This window comes from Phialemonium atrogriseum, assembly GCF_030411735.1.
Source record: "Phialemonium atrogriseum strain 8032-3 unplaced genomic scaffold QBC33scaffold_4, whole genome shotgun sequence".
NCBI lineage: Eukaryota > Fungi > Ascomycota > Sordariomycetes > Cephalothecales > Cephalothecaceae > Phialemonium > Phialemonium atrogriseum.
Window position 1 is genome coordinate 937,725 of NW_026848141.1, and position 17,168 is coordinate 954,892.

Consider the following 17,168-nt stretch of genomic DNA (forward strand, 5'->3'; position numbering starts at 1 on the left):
TACTATCCATGCTATGACTAGACTCGGTCACCTCGTTGGCTATAAACGGTATTCTTGGTGTGACAGTGTGTGCATTCCCTGCTCGACAACGGCCACCACACTTTCAAAACATATACCCTCATCCCTAGCTTCAGTGGCTTGCCATTCATTCTCTTGGAGCCTAAATGGACTGCCGATGCGGCAATGTATTTGGCCATCTTCGTCGCTTCTACTGCGTGAACCTGGGCTCATTGCCACCACTGGGAAAATGGTTCGGCATCCACGAGACATTGGACGTTTAGGGCACCAAGAGCATGTGATGTGGGGAGATAGAGGGTAGGCCGAAAACAAAGCTGGCAACGTGGCAGCGACCTGGCGGCCGGGCAACTACCTAATCAGTGATGGCTTTGGGCGCCGAGCACCAGCTTGGTTGTTGATACATAGCAATGTCTAAATATGGAGGTACCTAAGCAGCAGGAGGACAGCGTACAGTGCACAAACAAACATGTCGGGGTAATATTCCCCGCCCGGCACGCGTCCCCCCACTTCCCAGCCCTCCGCTTCAGCTGCCATATCCGGCCGGCTCTATCGCCGTCCCACATAAACCAGAAGAAGTAAGCAAAAACGCGAGAGAAAATAATTTTTTTCTTTGGAGCCAAGACCTTGTTTCATGTCAATCGCACGAATAGGGTTAAGTTGGTGACGTCGGGGCTCCACCGATTAGGCAGAGGGCATGCTCCCGTCCATAGGTGCTCTTGGTGCTCCTCCCCCCGGGACCGGAATGCAGTCTGTTCCGTCCCGTCTCGAACCATCCCAACACTCGAACTCGACCGGATGGACTCTTGACTTTGGGCATAACTTCTTGCCAGTGGAGGTATATCTCTTGTTGTTTGTTGACTTACCTACATGTACGTTACTAGATCCTCCAGTCAACCAACGGCGCTAAAACCCTGAACCATTGGCCGACAGGCAATGTCATCATTCGGAAGACATGGTTTCTTGGCAGTTATCACGAAGTAGGTAGGTCGTATGTGTGAACGTCCGTGGTTATGGTACGCAGCACACAACAGTTGGCTCGAGTGGGGTTTAGCACTAGTGACAGCCCTTGTTGGCCGAGGAATTCCATTCCGGAGGCAAGCAACGAAGCGAGGCCACCGGGGCGGCTTGTTTGAGAGACGGAGAGTATGGCTCTCTATCGAAAACTCACGATCATCAGTTTCGTAGGCGGGGCAGAGCGAAAACCTTACTGCACTGCCTCACAGGAACCTTTGTTTCATTTATTTCGTTGTACGAGGTCGTCTTTTTGATAAAATAACACTTATTAAGAGGGCTTCTCCAAAACTCCAACGCCAAGATGACCCCGCCTCACATGGTGGCCCTGCCGTTAGAATGCTAGGGAAAGCCAGGGTCCACCCCTAGTGTCTGACAACCTGGCCATTCACCGTCTGGCAGGACCCCTGTCCGATGCCAGGTCGATCAGATTTTCAAGCCCTGGCTCATGGTTGGATGAAACAGCCGTTTCTCGTGTCCATTTTTGGGCCTTGGTCATCGTGAGATGCTCCAATGCCAAAACACCAGGGATTCCAATCCGCGGGTTCACCCAAACCGATGGGCGCCAGCACTCAACCTCGGGCGCCAAGACCCGACACTACCTACACATACACTCGGGAAGCCTCAAAATAGCCCCTCTAGTGTCATTAGTTTAGCTAATGTTTATGGTCTTCTGATTCCTAATTCTTTGTTTCGAGCGATGCTGGACCCATCTGTTCAAGGCGGATCTGCCAAACTTTTTTGTTGCAGCTGCAAGGGAAGAAGGTTGCAGGCGACACTGTTTGTTCTTCTTGATGATCATCTAGCAAGGAGGCATGGATCAGACTCCCCCGGGCCCCAACCACCCACAGTGGCCCCGGGCTTCCGAGACACCCAAACATTGTCGCGGTTGGGGTTGCGTGTTCAAATCATTCACCGCTCACAGAGGGAGGCTATGGCAAGTTGAGGGCACTGCCACAGTTGTATTCGTACTTCGGGCCCTCGTCTATTAGGTACCGAACATTACCTAGTGCAACTAGGTACCTACATACCTTACCTACCTAGGTACGGTACCAACTCACCTGATGATGGAAATGCCGCCAGTGGGCCTAACTTGAGAGGCGGCTGGAGAAACTCTAACTGCCCAAAACTATGTCATCATATTCCTGTCTTTACGACTAACCCATTTCTGGATTAATCTGTTTCTATTCCTGTGGACCTATGGAAGCTATGTAGGTACCTCGGTACCTCTTGCCTGCCGCTAGACTCCGCCAGACTCCGCCAGAGTGGAAGGTTTTGCCTCCTGCTTTCGATATTAATTATTCTGTCTGTACTACCGACCTCACCACCTACGACCCTTCGCATCTCACTGAAGAATACAACGTTCCACTACTGCTCGCCTCCCCTCGCCGGAGAAGGTACCAGCTTAGTTTCCTCCGCGCTTCCGTTCCAGTATAGTGCACGAGGCGGCTCGTTGATCTACAACAAGCAGCTCATGATGCTTCGCTCCAGGATCGGTGACCCGCGGTGACCGCAGGATTTCTTAGTTCCCAAACTTCCCATCCGATGCCAGCTGCATCAGGTGCTAAAAAATTTACCCCAACCTTCGATGCAAGAGCGCTCTCGCGCATACGGCAATCAGGCAAAACAAAATCGCTCATGATGGGGTAGAGCACGGCTAGTTTACACGCCAGACAGCAGACCTGCTGCACTGGCCTTTTAGCCCTGATGGTGGCACACAAACTCCAGGCGGTGAGCCTCAAAAGGATGCGATGCATGGCCGAGCGGGACAAGTTACCTATACCTCTGCTCGGCGTTTCTCAACTTTTTCCTAACAGTACTTTCTTTTGCCGCCGGGGGCTGGTTCTGTTCTTGCCACCCACATCCCCGGAGGCACCGTCCAGGACCCCTGTGGTGCGGATCAGTGCCGTTCACTGGGGAGACAGTTCCGCTATTCCCTAGCTCCTTGGATTCGCTGCCGTCGGATGGCGACGGAAGCGCCAGAGGCTCGAAACACGGCAGAAAACATGGAAAACTTCCATCTCCATTCTCCAAGTGGGTTCGGCCAAACCTGCCCCCTTCCCACCTCCCCCCGCACCAACCACCCCCGGCCTTCTTCGCTTCTTCGCTCCTTCGTTCAGTAACGGAGTGCTGCAAGGAGCCGGTTTGCCGAACGCCGGTTGTCGGGCGGAACTACACTAGTTATATATAGTTAAGCCTCTCCCATTTGGGAAACATTGCGGTAGTGTGACCATGTGATCAGGCCCCCGGCCGCAGAGGAGCAGTACCATGTATTCGAGGGTCGGGAACCGCCAACCAGAAAGCGCTCCCGCATTCGAACACTCGCATCCCACAGGCGTATGCACGCCTTCTTTTGCATGACGATCATCCCACTCTCCGCATACTATGTAGGCCTCAGCGTCGATTTGGCCAATGGCAACGCAGGGCTCGTGCTGTGTTCTGTTGCCTTTCTGGAACGTTGGTGGTTGAGCTTCGCTCCCAGTCCCTCCCCCAACAACAACCCCGTGACAGGGCACAAGCAGGTCGCCAGATATTTGCGTGCTGTGCTTCAGGGACGCCTGATCCTTGCTGTGCCTTGTCAGACCCCAAGTCGCGGTGAGCAAGGCCAAGATTCGCATGCCGTAGCCAGCCGATACCTATGTCGATGCCGACACTATGGGACTCGCACCTCCACTTCACAAGTCGTCTGCCGATCTCGATCGTCGGACCCTTGCCTAAACAATTCTCCGATCCCTAGAATGGAACGGTACACACAGTTTCAACCATTACCTCCATAATTTATGATGCCTGAACAGTGTCAGGATTGGGATGTCTCGACACCAGAACAAGCAGAACTATCCACCCGGCTTCTTCTCCCATGTCTTGGGATTTTGGTTTTTTTTTTCTTTCTTTTTTTTTTCTGGTGGGGAGGTTTTCTGGTGGGGAGGGGGGCAATCAACTGGCTGACGCCCTGGGGCAAAGATCAATTCTGAGGTTGCCGCCTCCGATCTTACAAGACCCCGGTTGGGAGTTCGTCCCTCGTCTCGTCATATAATTAAGCCTTTACCGGGATATCCTGCCACCCTCATAGCGGGTTTGGTGTACAAAATATACTGACGCAGGTCGACGCCCAGCTGCCGATATTAATCCCCTCGTTTGGAGGCTGCGCTTAACCCGGGCTAATCGCTCCGTGCCGAGAAATCTCATGTCATCGCCGACCTTCTTACTAACTACCTAAGCATGAGGTGGGTAGTGTGAGCTGACCCAACGCCTGGGAATCAGAGGACAGCAGCGAGCAGCCCTTCATATTCTTTGCCCCTGGCACCAGCCCTTTTTGTCTCAAGGGGTCAACCCCGCTTAGGCCAACACCCCCACCACCGTCCAAGACCTCGGAGACAATGACCGGCCGGACCGATTGGAAAAGGTTCCCCGGTTACCATTGGCCCCTGATCCTAAGCCCTTGTCACGGGATAACCCGCCTCGCTCAGCCAGCAAGCATGTCGCAAGCCACATGGCGGGAGGGCTGAGACAAGACGCCCAACAAGGTTTGACCAAACTAGCCAAAAAAAAAATTACAGCCGTTCCCAGCCACAACCACCCACACATACTGAGTAATCGTCAGCTCACCAGTCGCCACCATTCGGCTGCAACGGAGTGGAACGTTGCGATGAGATTTACTGCGTGAAAAGAAGACATGAGACCAAGTAAATGACACAACCTATGACAGGATAACTGAGGGTTTTGTTTGGTCAAGCTTCAAAATCAAGGACTACGGAGCAATATATGCATCGGAGGTTCAATCCACCTCCCCGGCCGAGAAGTGATCACGATCCGTGTCCGGCGTTTCGCCCTCCGGCTACCATCATAGTGGTCTCTACGGGCGGTGCTACCGCATGCCGGTCGTAAACTCTTGTTTGCATTGTCCAAGACTACGTAGGCTGGGGGTCCCCTACCAAGCCCTTGGGTCTCGCGTCCTCTCCTGGTGTTGTGCGTCCCACCAGAGTCCTTATTTGATCGTCGTTCCGCCCCCCTCCCCCCCAAAAACAGAAAAAAAAGAAAAAAAGAAAGAAAAAAGAAGAAAAAATCGGATATATCTGAATAGGAGTACCCTGGATCATACCGAGATGAATACTCCGGAGATTATAGAATGGGGTGCAAGCCGGCCCATGCTAGACGCCCATCTCATCAATCGCCATGTATGCGATATGCTCCCCAAGCAGGCTCACATCTTGACCTTAATTCCCACGGGCGCCCCCAATGTCCGGCGCCGGACAGCAGCCGGGTTGCGGGGGATGGGTCCCGGGTGCCACAACCCGGAGTTCTGATGTAGGGAATGTCCGTGAGAGCATTCATCGAAAGACCCCCCCCCCCGGGGGAAATCTATATTGTAGGAAGAGGGCGTCGCCATGTAGAGTTGCGACACTTCATATCAAAAGATCCGGCCACCCAAACATCTATATCTACCTGCCCTTGAGTCAATCCCGTCAATCGCCTTCCCGGAACAGCATAGAATGTTTCAACCAAGCCCTGCACAGAAATGACTCCAAGAGGTAGAATTTTCCGTCATCGCTTGATTTGTTTCTATGCAGCTATCTACGTTGTGTGTGAAGAAGTATCGTTTCGCCATGCCGCCCCTTATATGCCCTCCCAACCGTAGCTACCATAGAAGCTCTCATGATCCCCTCTCGCGGGACAAACGACATTAATAAAAATAGGGTCACCGACAACTATTCGGTACCCGTTTGTCCTGGATATCTCCCATCCGCCCCCTTCCATCCCGCCCCTCCCCATTCCCACAATCCGCGAACGTACCGAGTCCAACCCATGCACCATGAACTGGTATGGCACCCCCGCCCCCAGCAAGAAGAGCTCCCTTCGCTTGCCTCTCAAAATGGCCATGCTTAGTCCCCGGCTGCCCGTTACCAAGCACCCTAGAGGATGCGCCCTGCATTCGCCCGCCTATTCGGCATCCGCTGTGCTGAAGAAAGATGCAAATCCGGGACGTGTCCGGCAGAAAACGAAAACTGGGTGCTAAAGCTATCTACGATAAATTGTGCCCCTCGTGCCCAACGCCGTTGAGTCTCATCGGACCATTGCAGTAGTCGAAGGCCTCGCATGTCTCGAGGCTGCACTGGCCGGAATCCTCTAGAATACGTAGTTGGCCTTGAGGGCCTCTCGATCCTGCGGGTCCAACTGGCTGATGAAGTGATCGAATTGAGGTATCATTTGCCGATACACGTTGATAACCTGTCGTCAATGTCAGTAAGCGGCTCCATCGTCTCTGACGGCTCTGGAGGGCGGATACTCACGTTCTGGAACACCTCGTGCAGTTCCTGTCTAATTGGGTTCCGTAGCTTCAGATCCTGATACCTTGCGATAGACGTGAAGTAGTGGAGCAGATCTTTCTCCATCGACTGCGGATTCTGTCCAACAACCATGCTGAATCCCTTGAATGCTGTGGCCTTCTCGTCCGAAGGGTCGACATCGTCCATGGCCGACAGGAAATCGGCAGCAAACGTTTGTAGGTGCGGCCCAAGCTGGTCGTAGTTGTCGATGCCAAGTCTGCCCAGCGCGACTGCAGCGTTCTCACTGACGCCCTTGGGGACTCGGGGATTCGACATGATTTCGACACATCGCTGGAGGAGCTCGGGAACGTAAGGGGCCATGTCCTTCTTGGCTTGCATTGCAACCTCACCGGCGCTCCAACAGGCGTTGTTGACGACGTTGAACCCACTGTCGATTTCTTCGTCGAGTATATTATCCAGGTCAAGCTGCTTGAGCAAGATGGGGAAGATCGACTGCAGGCACGGCTTCAACTGCTCGAAGCCGTACTTGGCGCAGTCGCCGAGGACTGCATAAGCTGATTGTCGAACCTCATCAGCTGGATCTTCCATACAGAAGCTCAGCAACTCGAAGAAAGTCGGGCTCTTCTCTATAAGCGCGCCAACCTTAGCCTGCTCAAGCGCCTGAACAACTGAGCCCAAGAGGTCGAGACTGGTCACGAGGAAATCCTTGTCAGGTTGGTCGAAGTTCGCATTGTTGGTAGCAGCCAGAGACTGCTCCAGATTCTGGTGTATGATGTTGACCGAGCGTAAAAAGATGGGCTCGGCGTAAGGAGTGAACGCATCGCCCAACGCCATTGCGACGTAGGAGAGACACTCGAGCAAGGGGATGAGCTCGCGAGACTGGTCGCCGACCTTCTGCCAGCGAGTGATCAGAGCCGGCATCAACTGATTCGCAAGTTCGGGTCGAGCCAGAACCGGGCCGACGTGCTCTGCCATGGTCTGGACGCAATCGTAGAGGATCCACATGTTCTTGTCCTTATACTTTGCAAAGCACCGGACGAACTGCTGGATAATAGGGCCGCAATAGGGTTCGAGTCTCTTGGCTGCCTTGTCCTCCAAATTCGCCATGGCGGATGCGCCAGCCTCTTGGACCCTCTTGTTCTTGTCGAGCATCTTGGTGAGGATGCCCTCCATCATCGGCTCGAAATAAGTGGCCTTCTGGGCCGGGTCGTCCAGCTCGGCTGCCCACAGAGAGTATCGGCCGAGGGTCCAGCACGTAATTTGTCTGACCACCACCTCCGGATCATCGAGGAGGGTGAAGAGGTAGGGGATCAGTTCCGGGAGGTGCGGGGTGACCACGTCCATGCAGCCCTCTGCAACAGCGCCGAGCGCGAGGACGGCAGCCTCTCGGTGTGGCCATTCAGCATGCCTGAGGTTGGCCTGGAGGTAGGGGAAGATGGAGGTGAAAACGGAAGCGCCGAAATCGCGAGCAAAGACGTCTAGCGCCGCGGCCGAGCACTTCCGAAGTGTCCATCGCTCATCGGGGTTCTCGTCACCATCGTCCAGGTCGTCGATCTCACCTTCCTCCAAGTCGCCGTCCATGCTGGCCAGCTTCTCGTACGCATTTCCGTTTTGATTCGCATCTGCCGATGCCTCGCTATTGAGCATCCGCACCGCCGACTTCTTCGCAAACTTGGGCTTAATGTCCTCCTCCTTATCCTCCTCATCTTCGTCATCGGATGCGCCGCCAAGAAGCGCAATATCTTCGCCGCTGTAAACCATGCATTCGAGCAGAACAGGGATGATCTTGTGGATATACGGCTCGAGAGCTTGCCACAAATTCTCGTGCTCTCCAACAGACAACCAGAACTCGGCGGCTTCGCAAGCCAACTCCTCATCCTCCTGGGACTTTTGCTGCGTGATGATATAATCCACCAACCCGGTTATGTGAGGCAGGAGCTTGTCCGGTCGTGTCTCTACGAGACGGACAAACGCGCGGCATACCTGCCGTCGAACGTCGGTAGACGAGTCTTCGGACAGATAAAAGAGATGCTGTAGGAGGTCGTCGATGTTGTTGAGCATGGCCTGGGATTTCCTCGGGGTAAACACATTGATGGCGGTCAACGCCTGGGCCCGAACTTTGGTCAGGGGGCTCTTGGTCGCCTCGATGAGCTTGGGCAGGATGAAGTTGAGCGGCCGTTGGCCACTGTGCTCCCGTTCAAGCATCTTTGTGTTGTCTTCGCAGATCTTCGCCATGGCGGATATTGCGCCCTCTTGAGCCGCATCAGAGAACTGGCCTCCCTCGTTGCCAAACATTTTGAGCAACTCGGGGAGGAACTCGGGCCAGCTGAAGAGTCCACCACGGCGGATCAACTCGGTGGCAATGTTCCCGGCATAGCTCCGCATCTGGGGATTCTTATCCTGGATTCCCAGAGGGATGGCCATCTTAATGAAGGCGAAACTGGGCTCGGGGATCTGTTTGTAATGGGACTTGACATTGTTCTTGAGCATGATAGCGGCAGCCGAGCGAACGAGGAGGTAATCTTGGCTGGAAAGGGTAAGGCCGGCAGGAGGGCTCTCGCTCGAGAATATAAGGGCGAGGTAGTTGTTGATATCTGGCGAGCTCTTCGCCTGGGCTAGCATCTTCACAATGGCTGCGCTTCAGTACTTGGTGAACCCGATTCGGAATGCAGGTGCGCACTTACACCCTCAGCTTGTTTCTGAACAGCCTTGTCAAAGCCGCTCAGGGAATCCTTCAGACATGCTGCCAGAGTCCTCAACGACTCCTCGTTGGGTTGCCACGCCATCGTATCTTCTTGGGAGGATGGAAGGCCGGACAACAAGGGGAGGTTCCAGTAACAGCGAGTAACCCTACTTGTGGGTAAATTGGTGCGCCCTGTATAGGATCGGAGAAACAGTTGTAATAGCGAGTATCACGGCGAGTCAGACGTCATCCACGTCGGTAGATCAGAGCAGGCATCTGTAAGGTTGGATGGAGGCCAGTCAGCTTGGCTAGCCAACAAAGGGTTGGCGGTCGGGGAGTCGCACTAGAAGTCGTCTAGTTAGGAATGATCTCAGAAAGCAGTATTGCAAAGCTCACTTTACCTTGAGGCGACTTTTTGGTGCTCTTGTTTAATCTTCAGAATTCGTTATGTGGGGTGTTTCAGTGTGCGATGAAGTTGATGTCCCGCTGCATTTTTTCCCCCCGCCTGATACTAGGGAGCTGGGGCTCCAATGGAAGGGAGGTACGTCTTACCCGCACATTCCAAGGCCTTAGTGGTCGGCCAGGCGATATCGATAACCCGGACCCACCTAACGACGGGAAGGCGGGGTCCATCCATGGTATTGGGTGTGTCTATAGTGAAAGGGGGGGGGGGGGGGGGGTGATTTTCCTACCAGACCCAAGCAGATCAAACTTGGAACCCCTGGACGAAATAACTGGCAGGTCTTTCACATCTAGCCGTCGTGCCAAAGTAAGAGGGATATAGCCCGGGACGCATTTAATCAACTGTCCCTTTCGGCAGTTGAGCCGCGATGTTCTGCAGAATTGTTTCGATGTTTAGTTCATCCTCCTTTGACGCGAGTCAACGGTGCCATGACTACTTGCCTTACGTCTTCACGCGTTGCTCTCAACAACAGACTCAAGTCAAGAAATTAAACTTACGGACCGAATTCCAACTATTCTCGGAGTCGCGATCGGGTTTCGGAGAGCATCCTGACGGCGAACTGGTCACGTATTCGTAGATCCGGCCACTGACTTCATCGGCATTCTCTGAAATGTAGGCCAGTTACACATGGTCAGCTGCTTTAACGGCTGCTTCCACTATCTCCTAGAGGCAGATTTCCGCGGTTTGCACAAGCAGGGACAGCCTGCAAACACCATTCGCCTTCACTGTAACTTGACATGACAGGTCTGCGAGGTAGCGAGGCCTAGCAGGACAATGTTGAAGCGCCGCAGGATGCCCATTGGCCGGGGACTGGCAGGGGCGACTTGCTGAGTTGGCCGTCTGATAACCCCGGATCCTTATTCGTTGGCGGGATTTTGATCCGTCCTCCTCCAGACGTTCGGTGGAACACAGCAGTCCCATAGTGCCGTGGCAGTGATGGCATCTCGTGGCACACCAAGAGCAGGGGGGGGGTGGGGGGACCTGGGTGGATATGGACTGGTCGTAGGGATTTGGAATCCCGGGCGGGACGATGTCCTCTCCCTTGTAGGCGCCGGTAACTCCCAAGTGTCACCTAGGAAGAGCGGTCGAGGGTCTCGGGACACACATAAAACCTGGATATCTGTCACGAGCTGCTCACCCCATTCGCGACGGCCTCTGCGGACCCGATGATACCCTCCAGTCGAGACAGGACCACCTTAACAACATTCCTGAAGGCCTCGATTTCTTCCTCCACCGTGCCACCCAGGCCAGCGCCCGCGAAGCTCACAGAGTTCCCTACATAGACGGGCCGTTGCGTCTTCCCGGCCAGCAGCTTTGCTAGCCGCGATGTGAACTCCAGCGTCGGCTCCACTGTGTACAGCGGGGTCGATAAAGGCAGGCTTGGGTTGAACTTCTACGATAAGGTCAGTATCGCGCGGCAGGGTGAAGCGAACTCCAAAATTCTTCTTAACGTACGTCAGGCAAGGCGTAGACGAACGATCCTAGCGGAGGGGCCACTGCTAGTTCTTCTGCTGATGCTGTTGTGAGGAAGAGCAGGATGGATTTTTGCCCGACTGTCAGGCTGATGTATATCCGCGAATCAAGAGACCGCGGGAGCGGGATCGACAATTGAATCGCCTTATCCATGGCCGAAATCCTTTTCTCACGGTAAGATGGTCGATGAATGGAAGTGTGTGACAGGACAGATGGGGTTTTTGAGTTTTTGTCGAGAGATGCCCAGTTTGAGAAGGAGTAACTTCAAGTTCGATTTGATTGGCCGTAGATTTTGATCTCTCCGTCGTAAGCACGTCACGTCACACGCTTCTCCATGTTCAGATTGTAGATTGGAGCATTTGTTTGTTTCCTTTTTTCCTTGGCCGGAACTGGGGATATATCCTTATTTTTTATGAGGGTATTGAGCTGGCTTAGGTCGCCTCACTTGTGAGCTCTCATTATGGGACTTTTGGTATTTCTGGGGCGGTGATGGTAGTCATTACTGCCAATCTTCGTCAACTAGTGTGGTCTCACTCTTCCACCGCCAAACTCCCCCGCCTCCCTCCCCGGTAGCAGCTACCGTCGTCGAGGGCAACATGTCCGAGTCAGAAATGGCAGACGAAAGCCAATGGGATGGTGCTGAGAAAGCAGTCGATGATCCTGAGGAGTTGAGAGTTATTTTCAGCTCCCTGGACTCATACTTGTCAGTTTTACGTCCATTTTGCTCGCTCCTGATCATCCCTCTCCTTTTCTGATGCGCCGCCTGGATCCTGCCTCTCATGACCGTGTGGCGTTTTGCCCTTTGGCTTCGTCACATTTCCATGTTGCTCATGAACATTGGCACACATTGGCACAAGGACTGTCATAAAGGTGCACATTTTTCTAGTGCAAGATGGGACACCGGCTTCGAATATTGGAAGCAGAAGTGGAAAGACTTCGAGGCTATATGGCCGGGATCACATCCAAGACCGATTTACCTACAAGACCAGATTTCCGAAATTCTGCGTCATCTTGACTTCAAGAGCTGCCTTGTTTCCCATATACCTCCTGCATTACATTATGCTCAGCTTTTCAAGCACGAAATTCTCGACATTTACTGACCTACAGCACAGGCAGTATGGCAAAGTAGCACACTTCAACTGTACGCATCTTCGGCGGCAGTCGTTCTATGCCCTGCCGCAGGCCCATTGGAAGATGCTAGCAGCGCCTCCCTTCAACTATCTAGAGACATTGGACAAGGTCGACGATGCCATTGAGTCCAATGCCGAACTGGCAAGGCTTATAGCCGACTTCGGCCTGCAGTCTTTTCAGGTTGGCCAGCACGAGATCGGGCAGCGACCCTCGATACCTCAGGCCTGGGCTGGGTGTGCGAAGCACCAGGATGTCGACAAGGCCCGAAGCACAATCCGCCAGTTCTACCGCGACTGGTCAGCCGAGGGAGCTGCGGAGCGAGGGGCATGTTATGGGCCGGTGATGCGTGCACTTGAAGCCGAGAAGCAACAGAGCGATCAAGGTCAGCCTCTGAAGGTTCTAGTTCCGGGTGCTGGGCTTGGCCGGCTGGTTTTCGACCTGTGTCTTCGAGGCCTCGATACTGAAGGGAATGAGATCTCCTATCACCAGCTTCTTGCCTCGTCATACATTCTCAATTACTGCGAACGGGCCGGACAGCATACTGTCTATCCCTGGGTTCACTCATTCTCAAACCACCAGACCCGCAAGAACCACTTGCGCGGCTATCCAGTTCCAGACATCCATTGTTCCACGGAGCTCAGTAAGGTTTCCAATCCTGGAAAGATGAGCATGTGCGCTGCGGACTTCCTCTGCTTATACGGCGACGAGCAGCACAAGGATGCATACGATGCTGTTGCGACCGTCTTCTTCCTCGACACGGCACCCAACCTCATCCGCTACCTCGAAACCATCTTCCACTGCCTCAAGCCGGGAGGCGTTTTGGTCAACATCGGCCCCTTACTGTGGCACTTTGAGAACCAAGCACCGGGGAACCAAGATCACGAAGGCGACGGGGATATGGAAAACGACACTTCGGGTATTGCCGACCCAGGGAGCTTTGAGCTCTCCGACGACGAGGTCATGGCATTATTGGAAAAGATCGGATTCGTGCTTGTCTCTCGGCAAACCGGAATAGAAGCACCCTACATACAGGATTCGGAATCGATGCTGCAAACGGTGTACAGGGCGAGCTCCTGGGTGGTACGGAAACCTACCCGGTCGGCGAATTAGATGTACGCTGGGGAGGGGTGCGCTGCATGGTTCTCTTTCCAGCTGGAGCTATACGTGGCATTGAGACAATACCAGGAGGCAGGTAGCATGCATAGAATCGTACAACTAGAGAGCCATCGGGGGGAACAATAATCAATGCTTTTTATTATTATTAACCTATAGCTTGCTCTTCCCCGGTGCCATGAGCTCGCCCGTTGCCCACAAGGCGCCCCCATCGATCTCAATCGCCGCCCCATTGACGTGCGACCCCGCCCGGCTCGACAGGTACACCACCACGCCGGCGATGTCCTCGGGCTGGCCCAGCCTCCCCATGGGATTGTTCTGGGCGAGCGCGTCAGCGCCTCCCCCGATGGCCAGCAGGCCGTTACTCATCTTCGACGGGAAGAAGCCCGGGCAGATGCTGTTGACGGTGATGTGGCGAGGCCCCAGCTCGACGGCGAGGTTCCTGCCCAGGTGGATGACGGCGGCCTTGCTGGCCGAGTAGCCGTAGGTGCCGTTGGCGCCGAGGGTGCCGATGCCGAGGCCGGCGACGCTGGCGGTGATGACGACGCGGCTGGGGTCGGCGACCGAGGCGCGGCGGCCCAGCAGCGGGGCGAACAGGCGCACCGTGTTGAAGACGCCCCGCACGTTGAGGTCCATCACCTTGGCGAAGGCGCTGTCCGGGTGGCTGTCGAAGGCCTCGCCCCAGGTGGCGCCCGCGTTGGCCAGCAGGACGTCGACGTGAGGCGTGTGCTTGCCCACCTCGGCCACCAGGTGCTCGACCCCGGCGACGGTCGAGATGTCGGCTGGCACCGAGATGGCGGCCGCGCCGGGCTGGAGGTTGGGCAGCGCGTTGAGAGTCTTGGCGGCCGCGTCGCAGGCGGCGGCTTTGCGGGAGGAGATGAACACCTTGGAGGCGCCGGCTTGGAGGAGGCTGATTGAAAGGATGGGGTCAGCTTGGGGGAACCATCTCTGCGGATTCGGATTTGGTGTCAGGGGGGGACGGCTTACGCTGAGGCGGCCGATAGGCCTAATCCTCTTGAACCGCCGGTCACAACGGCGACCTTGCCCTTCAGGGAGAAGAGTGACGGGAAGTCATTGAGCTGTGCTTCTGCCATATTGGTTCGTGTTGGGGACTTGACGGGGTTCTAGAAGATGGATGGACTAGGTAATAAGATAGGTATACTCAGGAGATCGCTGGATGATGATATATGAGAAGTAATTGGAGTTGTCCAGCCATGTCGTTCGTTATCCTTCTCGTCAGTCTACGCCGAGGGAAAGAGATGCCGAGGTTCAGGGAGGTCGTCCCGCCAAATTGTGACTAAGCAAGAAACGGTTCCTGCAACTGCCCTTTTATATACTAAATTAGACCTGGAAGTCTCAGCGAAGTAGCGAACAACTTACAATAAGGAATTTACTTTCTCCTGTGGTCACACGGGAGACTTCGCTTTTTGCCTCTCTCCAATTAACAATAGAGAAATCAAGATCAAATGCTCAAGATCAAATGCTCATGATCTTTTTTTTTATCTATTACAACCCCTACCCATTACACAAGGACGTGTTGTGTTTGGTCTGCCTGACACCTTTTCTTCTTCGGACTTGTGGCATAGCCGGTAATTTCTTGACTTGCCCCTACTTCCTGTTAAAAGAGGCTGAGAGTTCGAGTCAGCACTAGGATAGGCACTTTCTCGTTCCTTTAATCCTGGGCATCGAAGCACTCAGGAATGTTTTTATTCTTGCTCTTTCTTTAAACCCCTTCCTAGCGACTTGGGTATTACGAGCTTCCAAGACGTAACCTCGGACTATTAGTAAGGGCAAAGGAGTTTGACCCTGCCCCACAGTGTACTTCCTACTTACCCAAAACGTGTTGATGCGAGAGAGACTGGACGCCAAAGTCTTCTTTACCGGTTTACCCACCACTAATGAGACGTGATGAGAGCAATTGCGCCTGTCCTTCAGCGAGGTTGCCATGGACCCATTCGAGTCCTTGTGGGCCGCAGACTGTATTCGTCCTCTGCAGGGCCAGTTCCGCTGGTATATGACCTTCATGAGCCTGCCAAGCCCGTGACCGACAAACAGACAGCTCCTATCCTCTTCCTCCATGGCCTTTTTGGATCCAAGAAAAACAACAGGACCATAAGTAAGTGAGTAAACAGTTACACTTGCTGGTCAGCTCGTGCAAGCGCATGCTAAGTGTGATTTCCTTGAAGAGTCCTAGCCCGCGACTTGGGCCGGTACGTCTTTGCATTGGTGAGCCTGCCCTAGAGTCATACAATGGCGACGAGCTGCCTTGAGCGACCCCTATTGACAGGCACTGCCCACCAGGACCTTCGAAACCATGGTGGATCCCCCCATGCCCCTCGCCACGACTACACGGCCATGGCCGAGGACCTTGCTGCCTTCATCCAGGAGCACGGGCTCAAAAAGCCGACCCTGATCGGCCATTCCATGTATGTCTATGCTCTGCCTTGCCCACGGCAAATCGTTCCATCGGAGGGCCACGCGGCTTAACTTCCGTTCCTAGGGGCGCCAAAACAGCAATGGCGTTAGCACTCCGGTCCCCAGATACGGTCAACGACCTAGTCGCCGTGGACAACGCGCCCATCGATGCAACCCTGGGTAGCGACTTTGGCCGGTACATCCAGGGCATGAGAAAGATCGACGATGCCGAAGTGACTCGGCAGGCAGAGGCAGATGAGATCCTCCGGCCCTATGAAGAGGTAGGTTCGACTTGACGTTCTCAGTTCGGAGAGAATTAAGAGGCTTTGCCTCGCCTCTCCTCGCCTCGCCTACGCTCTCCCTAGGCTGACTTTGGAACCACCACCTATCTAGTCAGTAGCCATCCGCCAGTTCCTGCTCGGGAACCTGCACCGCCCGGAAGGCAGCAAGAGCCAGAAGTTTAGGGTGCCGCTGAACATTCTGGCTAAAACCCTGGACAACCTGGGCGACTTTCCATACAAGGACCCCAGCCAGGTACGGTTCGAGAAGCGGGCCCTCTTCATCCGCGGCACCCACAGCAAGTACGTTCCCGACGAGGTGCTACCGGTGATAGGCCAGTTCTTCCCTCGCTTTGAGCTGGCCGACATCGAGGCCGGACACTGGCTCATCTCGGAGAAACCGGAGGCTTTCAGGGAAGGTCAGTATACTCACCCCTAGCAGCGGCTGTGAATGAACAAGGCCCCGGAATCTAACTGTGCCGTGTTCCTAGCTGTCGTTCGATTCTTGAGTCCGAGAGATGACTGAGCGAAAGGAGGTGGACTGTGTGCTTGACATATATGTACAATAACCGCTCGACAAGAAAGGGGTTCGTGACTGTATGAGGATGCAAAATCCATCTAGACGACGGGCTGTAAATGATATGTATGGGGGTATCAGTATCTCCAAAAGGGAATCTATCATGACCATGTATCCTACGCAATGACCAAATGTGATCCCTCTCCCCCCTTCCTCATCCTCTCTCCCTAGCCCAGCATTCCCCTCCTATCTACCATCCATCCCCCCCACAAACCAACTCCGCCCAGAAAACCCCCCCGCCCACTGCGCCCTCAACACGAACACACAGACGAATAGCCACCCCCCCGACCGCCGCCGCCCACGGCGACCGTCCCCGGCGCCCTCCCGGCCGCCACGGCGGCGAGCAGGTCCGGGCTCCGGACGACGCGGTCGACGACCTCGACAAAGGGCCGCCGCACGTTCTCGCGCGTCCGCGCGCTCGCCTCGCAGAAGCCCGCTGCCCCGCGCGCCCGGGCCAGCGCCGCGCCCTCGTCGGTTGACACGGCGCGGCCCGAAGGGGTCGTCTCGGAAGAAGACGGGGAGGAGGAGGTGGAGGAGGAGGCTTTGTCGAGCTTGGCGCCGACCTGTTTTTTGGGGGAGGAGGGGAGAGGGGGTGGGTTAGGAAGTGGGAACTTAGATTTGAGAGCGTTTTTTTTTTTTTTTTTTTTTTGTTGGGGGGGGGGGGGGGGTGGGGGGGGGGGGGGGGGGGGGGGGGGGGGGGGGGGGGGGGGGGGGGACAGGG

General features: G+C 54.9%; 7 protein-coding genes across 7 annotated transcripts in view; 2 read left to right on the top strand and 5 right to left on the bottom strand.

The window, feature by feature from the left end:
* Positions 1-2,315: 2,315 nt before the first annotated feature.
* QBC33DRAFT_528494 (uncharacterized protein) lies at positions 2,316-3,116 on the bottom strand. The gene has a single exon (XM_060427060.1). The coding sequence runs from the start codon at positions 2,784-2,786 to the stop codon at positions 2,502-2,504; it is 285 nt and encodes a 94-aa protein (XP_060286780.1). The 5' UTR covers positions 2,787-3,116; the 3' UTR covers positions 2,316-2,501.
* A 2,914-nt stretch (positions 3,117-6,030) lies between these two features.
* On the bottom strand, positions 6,031-9,220 carry QBC33DRAFT_272970 (importin subunit beta-2). Its single transcript, XM_060423199.1, has 3 exons — positions 8,999-9,220; positions 6,318-8,936; positions 6,031-6,255 (listed from the first exon to the last, which is right to left on the bottom strand). The coding sequence occupies exons 1-3, from the start codon at positions 9,098-9,100 to the stop codon at positions 6,154-6,156; spliced, it is 2,823 nt and encodes a 940-aa protein (XP_060286781.1). The 5' UTR covers positions 9,101-9,220; the 3' UTR covers positions 6,031-6,153.
* A 1,200-nt stretch (positions 9,221-10,420) lies between these two features.
* QBC33DRAFT_528508 (uncharacterized protein) lies at positions 10,421-11,185 on the bottom strand. Its single transcript, XM_060427061.1, has 2 exons — positions 10,916-11,185; positions 10,421-10,853 (listed from the first exon to the last, which is right to left on the bottom strand). The coding sequence occupies exons 1-2, from the start codon at positions 11,084-11,086 to the stop codon at positions 10,584-10,586; spliced, it is 441 nt and encodes a 146-aa protein (XP_060286782.1). The 5' UTR covers positions 11,087-11,185; the 3' UTR covers positions 10,421-10,583.
* Positions 11,137-13,486, top strand: QBC33DRAFT_528510 (N2227-like protein-domain-containing protein). The gene is made up of 2 exons (XM_060427062.1): positions 11,137-11,636; positions 12,046-13,486. The coding sequence occupies exons 1-2, from the start codon at positions 11,530-11,532 to the stop codon at positions 13,172-13,174; spliced, it is 1,236 nt and encodes a 411-aa protein (XP_060286783.1). The 5' UTR covers positions 11,137-11,529; the 3' UTR covers positions 13,175-13,486.
* On the bottom strand, positions 13,290-14,664 carry QBC33DRAFT_528514 (reductase-like protein). Its single transcript, XM_060427063.1, has 3 exons — positions 14,558-14,664; positions 14,165-14,503; positions 13,290-14,087 (listed from the first exon to the last, which is right to left on the bottom strand). Exons 2-3 carry the CDS (start codon positions 14,269-14,271, stop codon positions 13,331-13,333), a joined length of 864 nt encoding a protein of 287 aa, XP_060286784.1. The 5' UTR covers positions 14,272-14,503; positions 14,558-14,664; the 3' UTR covers positions 13,290-13,330.
* A 421-nt stretch (positions 14,665-15,085) lies between these two features.
* QBC33DRAFT_576229 (uncharacterized protein) lies at positions 15,086-16,396 on the top strand (the record flags this gene model as incomplete). The annotated part of the gene is made up of 7 exons (XM_060430895.1): positions 15,086-15,116; positions 15,174-15,293; positions 15,366-15,403; positions 15,479-15,603; positions 15,678-15,873; positions 15,986-16,289; positions 16,362-16,396. 7 exons carry the CDS (start codon positions 15,086-15,088, stop codon positions 16,394-16,396), a joined length of 849 nt encoding a protein of 282 aa, XP_060286785.1.
* Positions 16,206-17,168, bottom strand: part of QBC33DRAFT_609171 (40S ribosomal protein S1) — a 3,706-nt gene continuing 2,743 nt past the window's right edge. The window contains exon 10 of the mRNA XM_060432380.1: positions 16,206-17,010. Coding sequence (XP_060286786.1) covers positions 16,699-17,010 — 312 coding nt within the window. The 3' untranslated portion in view covers positions 16,206-16,698. The remainder of the gene's footprint in view (positions 17,011-17,168) is intronic.

Coding starts and splice junctions, on each gene's coding strand:
- QBC33DRAFT_528508 (XM_060427061.1), bottom strand. CDS start 11,086: ATGGATAAGGCGATTCAATTGTCGATCCCGCTCCCGCGGTCTCTTGAT. Junction 10,854..10,915: donor TCGTCTACGCCTTGCCTGAC/GTACGTTAAGAA, acceptor ACCTTATCGTAG/AAGTTCAACCCAAGCCTGCC.
- QBC33DRAFT_528514 (XM_060427063.1), bottom strand. CDS start 14,271: ATGGCAGAAGCACAGCTCAATGACTTCCCGTCACTCTTCTCCCTGAAG. Junction 14,088..14,164: donor GGCCTATCGGCCGCCTCAGC/GTAAGCCGTCCC, acceptor CCTTTCAATCAG/CCTCCTCCAAGCCGGCGCCT.
- QBC33DRAFT_528510 (XM_060427062.1), top strand. CDS start 11,530: ATGTCCGAGTCAGAAATGGCAGACGAAAGCCAATGGGATGGTGCTGAG. Junction 11,637..12,045: donor AGCTCCCTGGACTCATACTT/GTCAGTTTTACG, acceptor CCTACAGCACAG/GCAGTATGGCAAAGTAGCAC.
- QBC33DRAFT_272970 (XM_060423199.1), bottom strand. CDS start 9,100: ATGGCGTGGCAACCCAACGAGGAGTCGTTGAGGACTCTGGCAGCATGT. Junction 8,937..8,998: donor TTCAGAAACAAGCTGAGGGT/GTAAGTGCGCAC, acceptor GCCATTGTGAAG/ATGCTAGCCCAGGCGAAGAG. Junction 6,256..6,317: donor TGCACGAGGTGTTCCAGAAC/GTGAGTATCCGC, acceptor CATTGACGACAG/GTTATCAACGTGTATCGGCA.
- QBC33DRAFT_528494 (XM_060427060.1), bottom strand. CDS start 2,786: ATGCATCGCATCCTTTTGAGGCTCACCGCCTGGAGTTTGTGTGCCACC.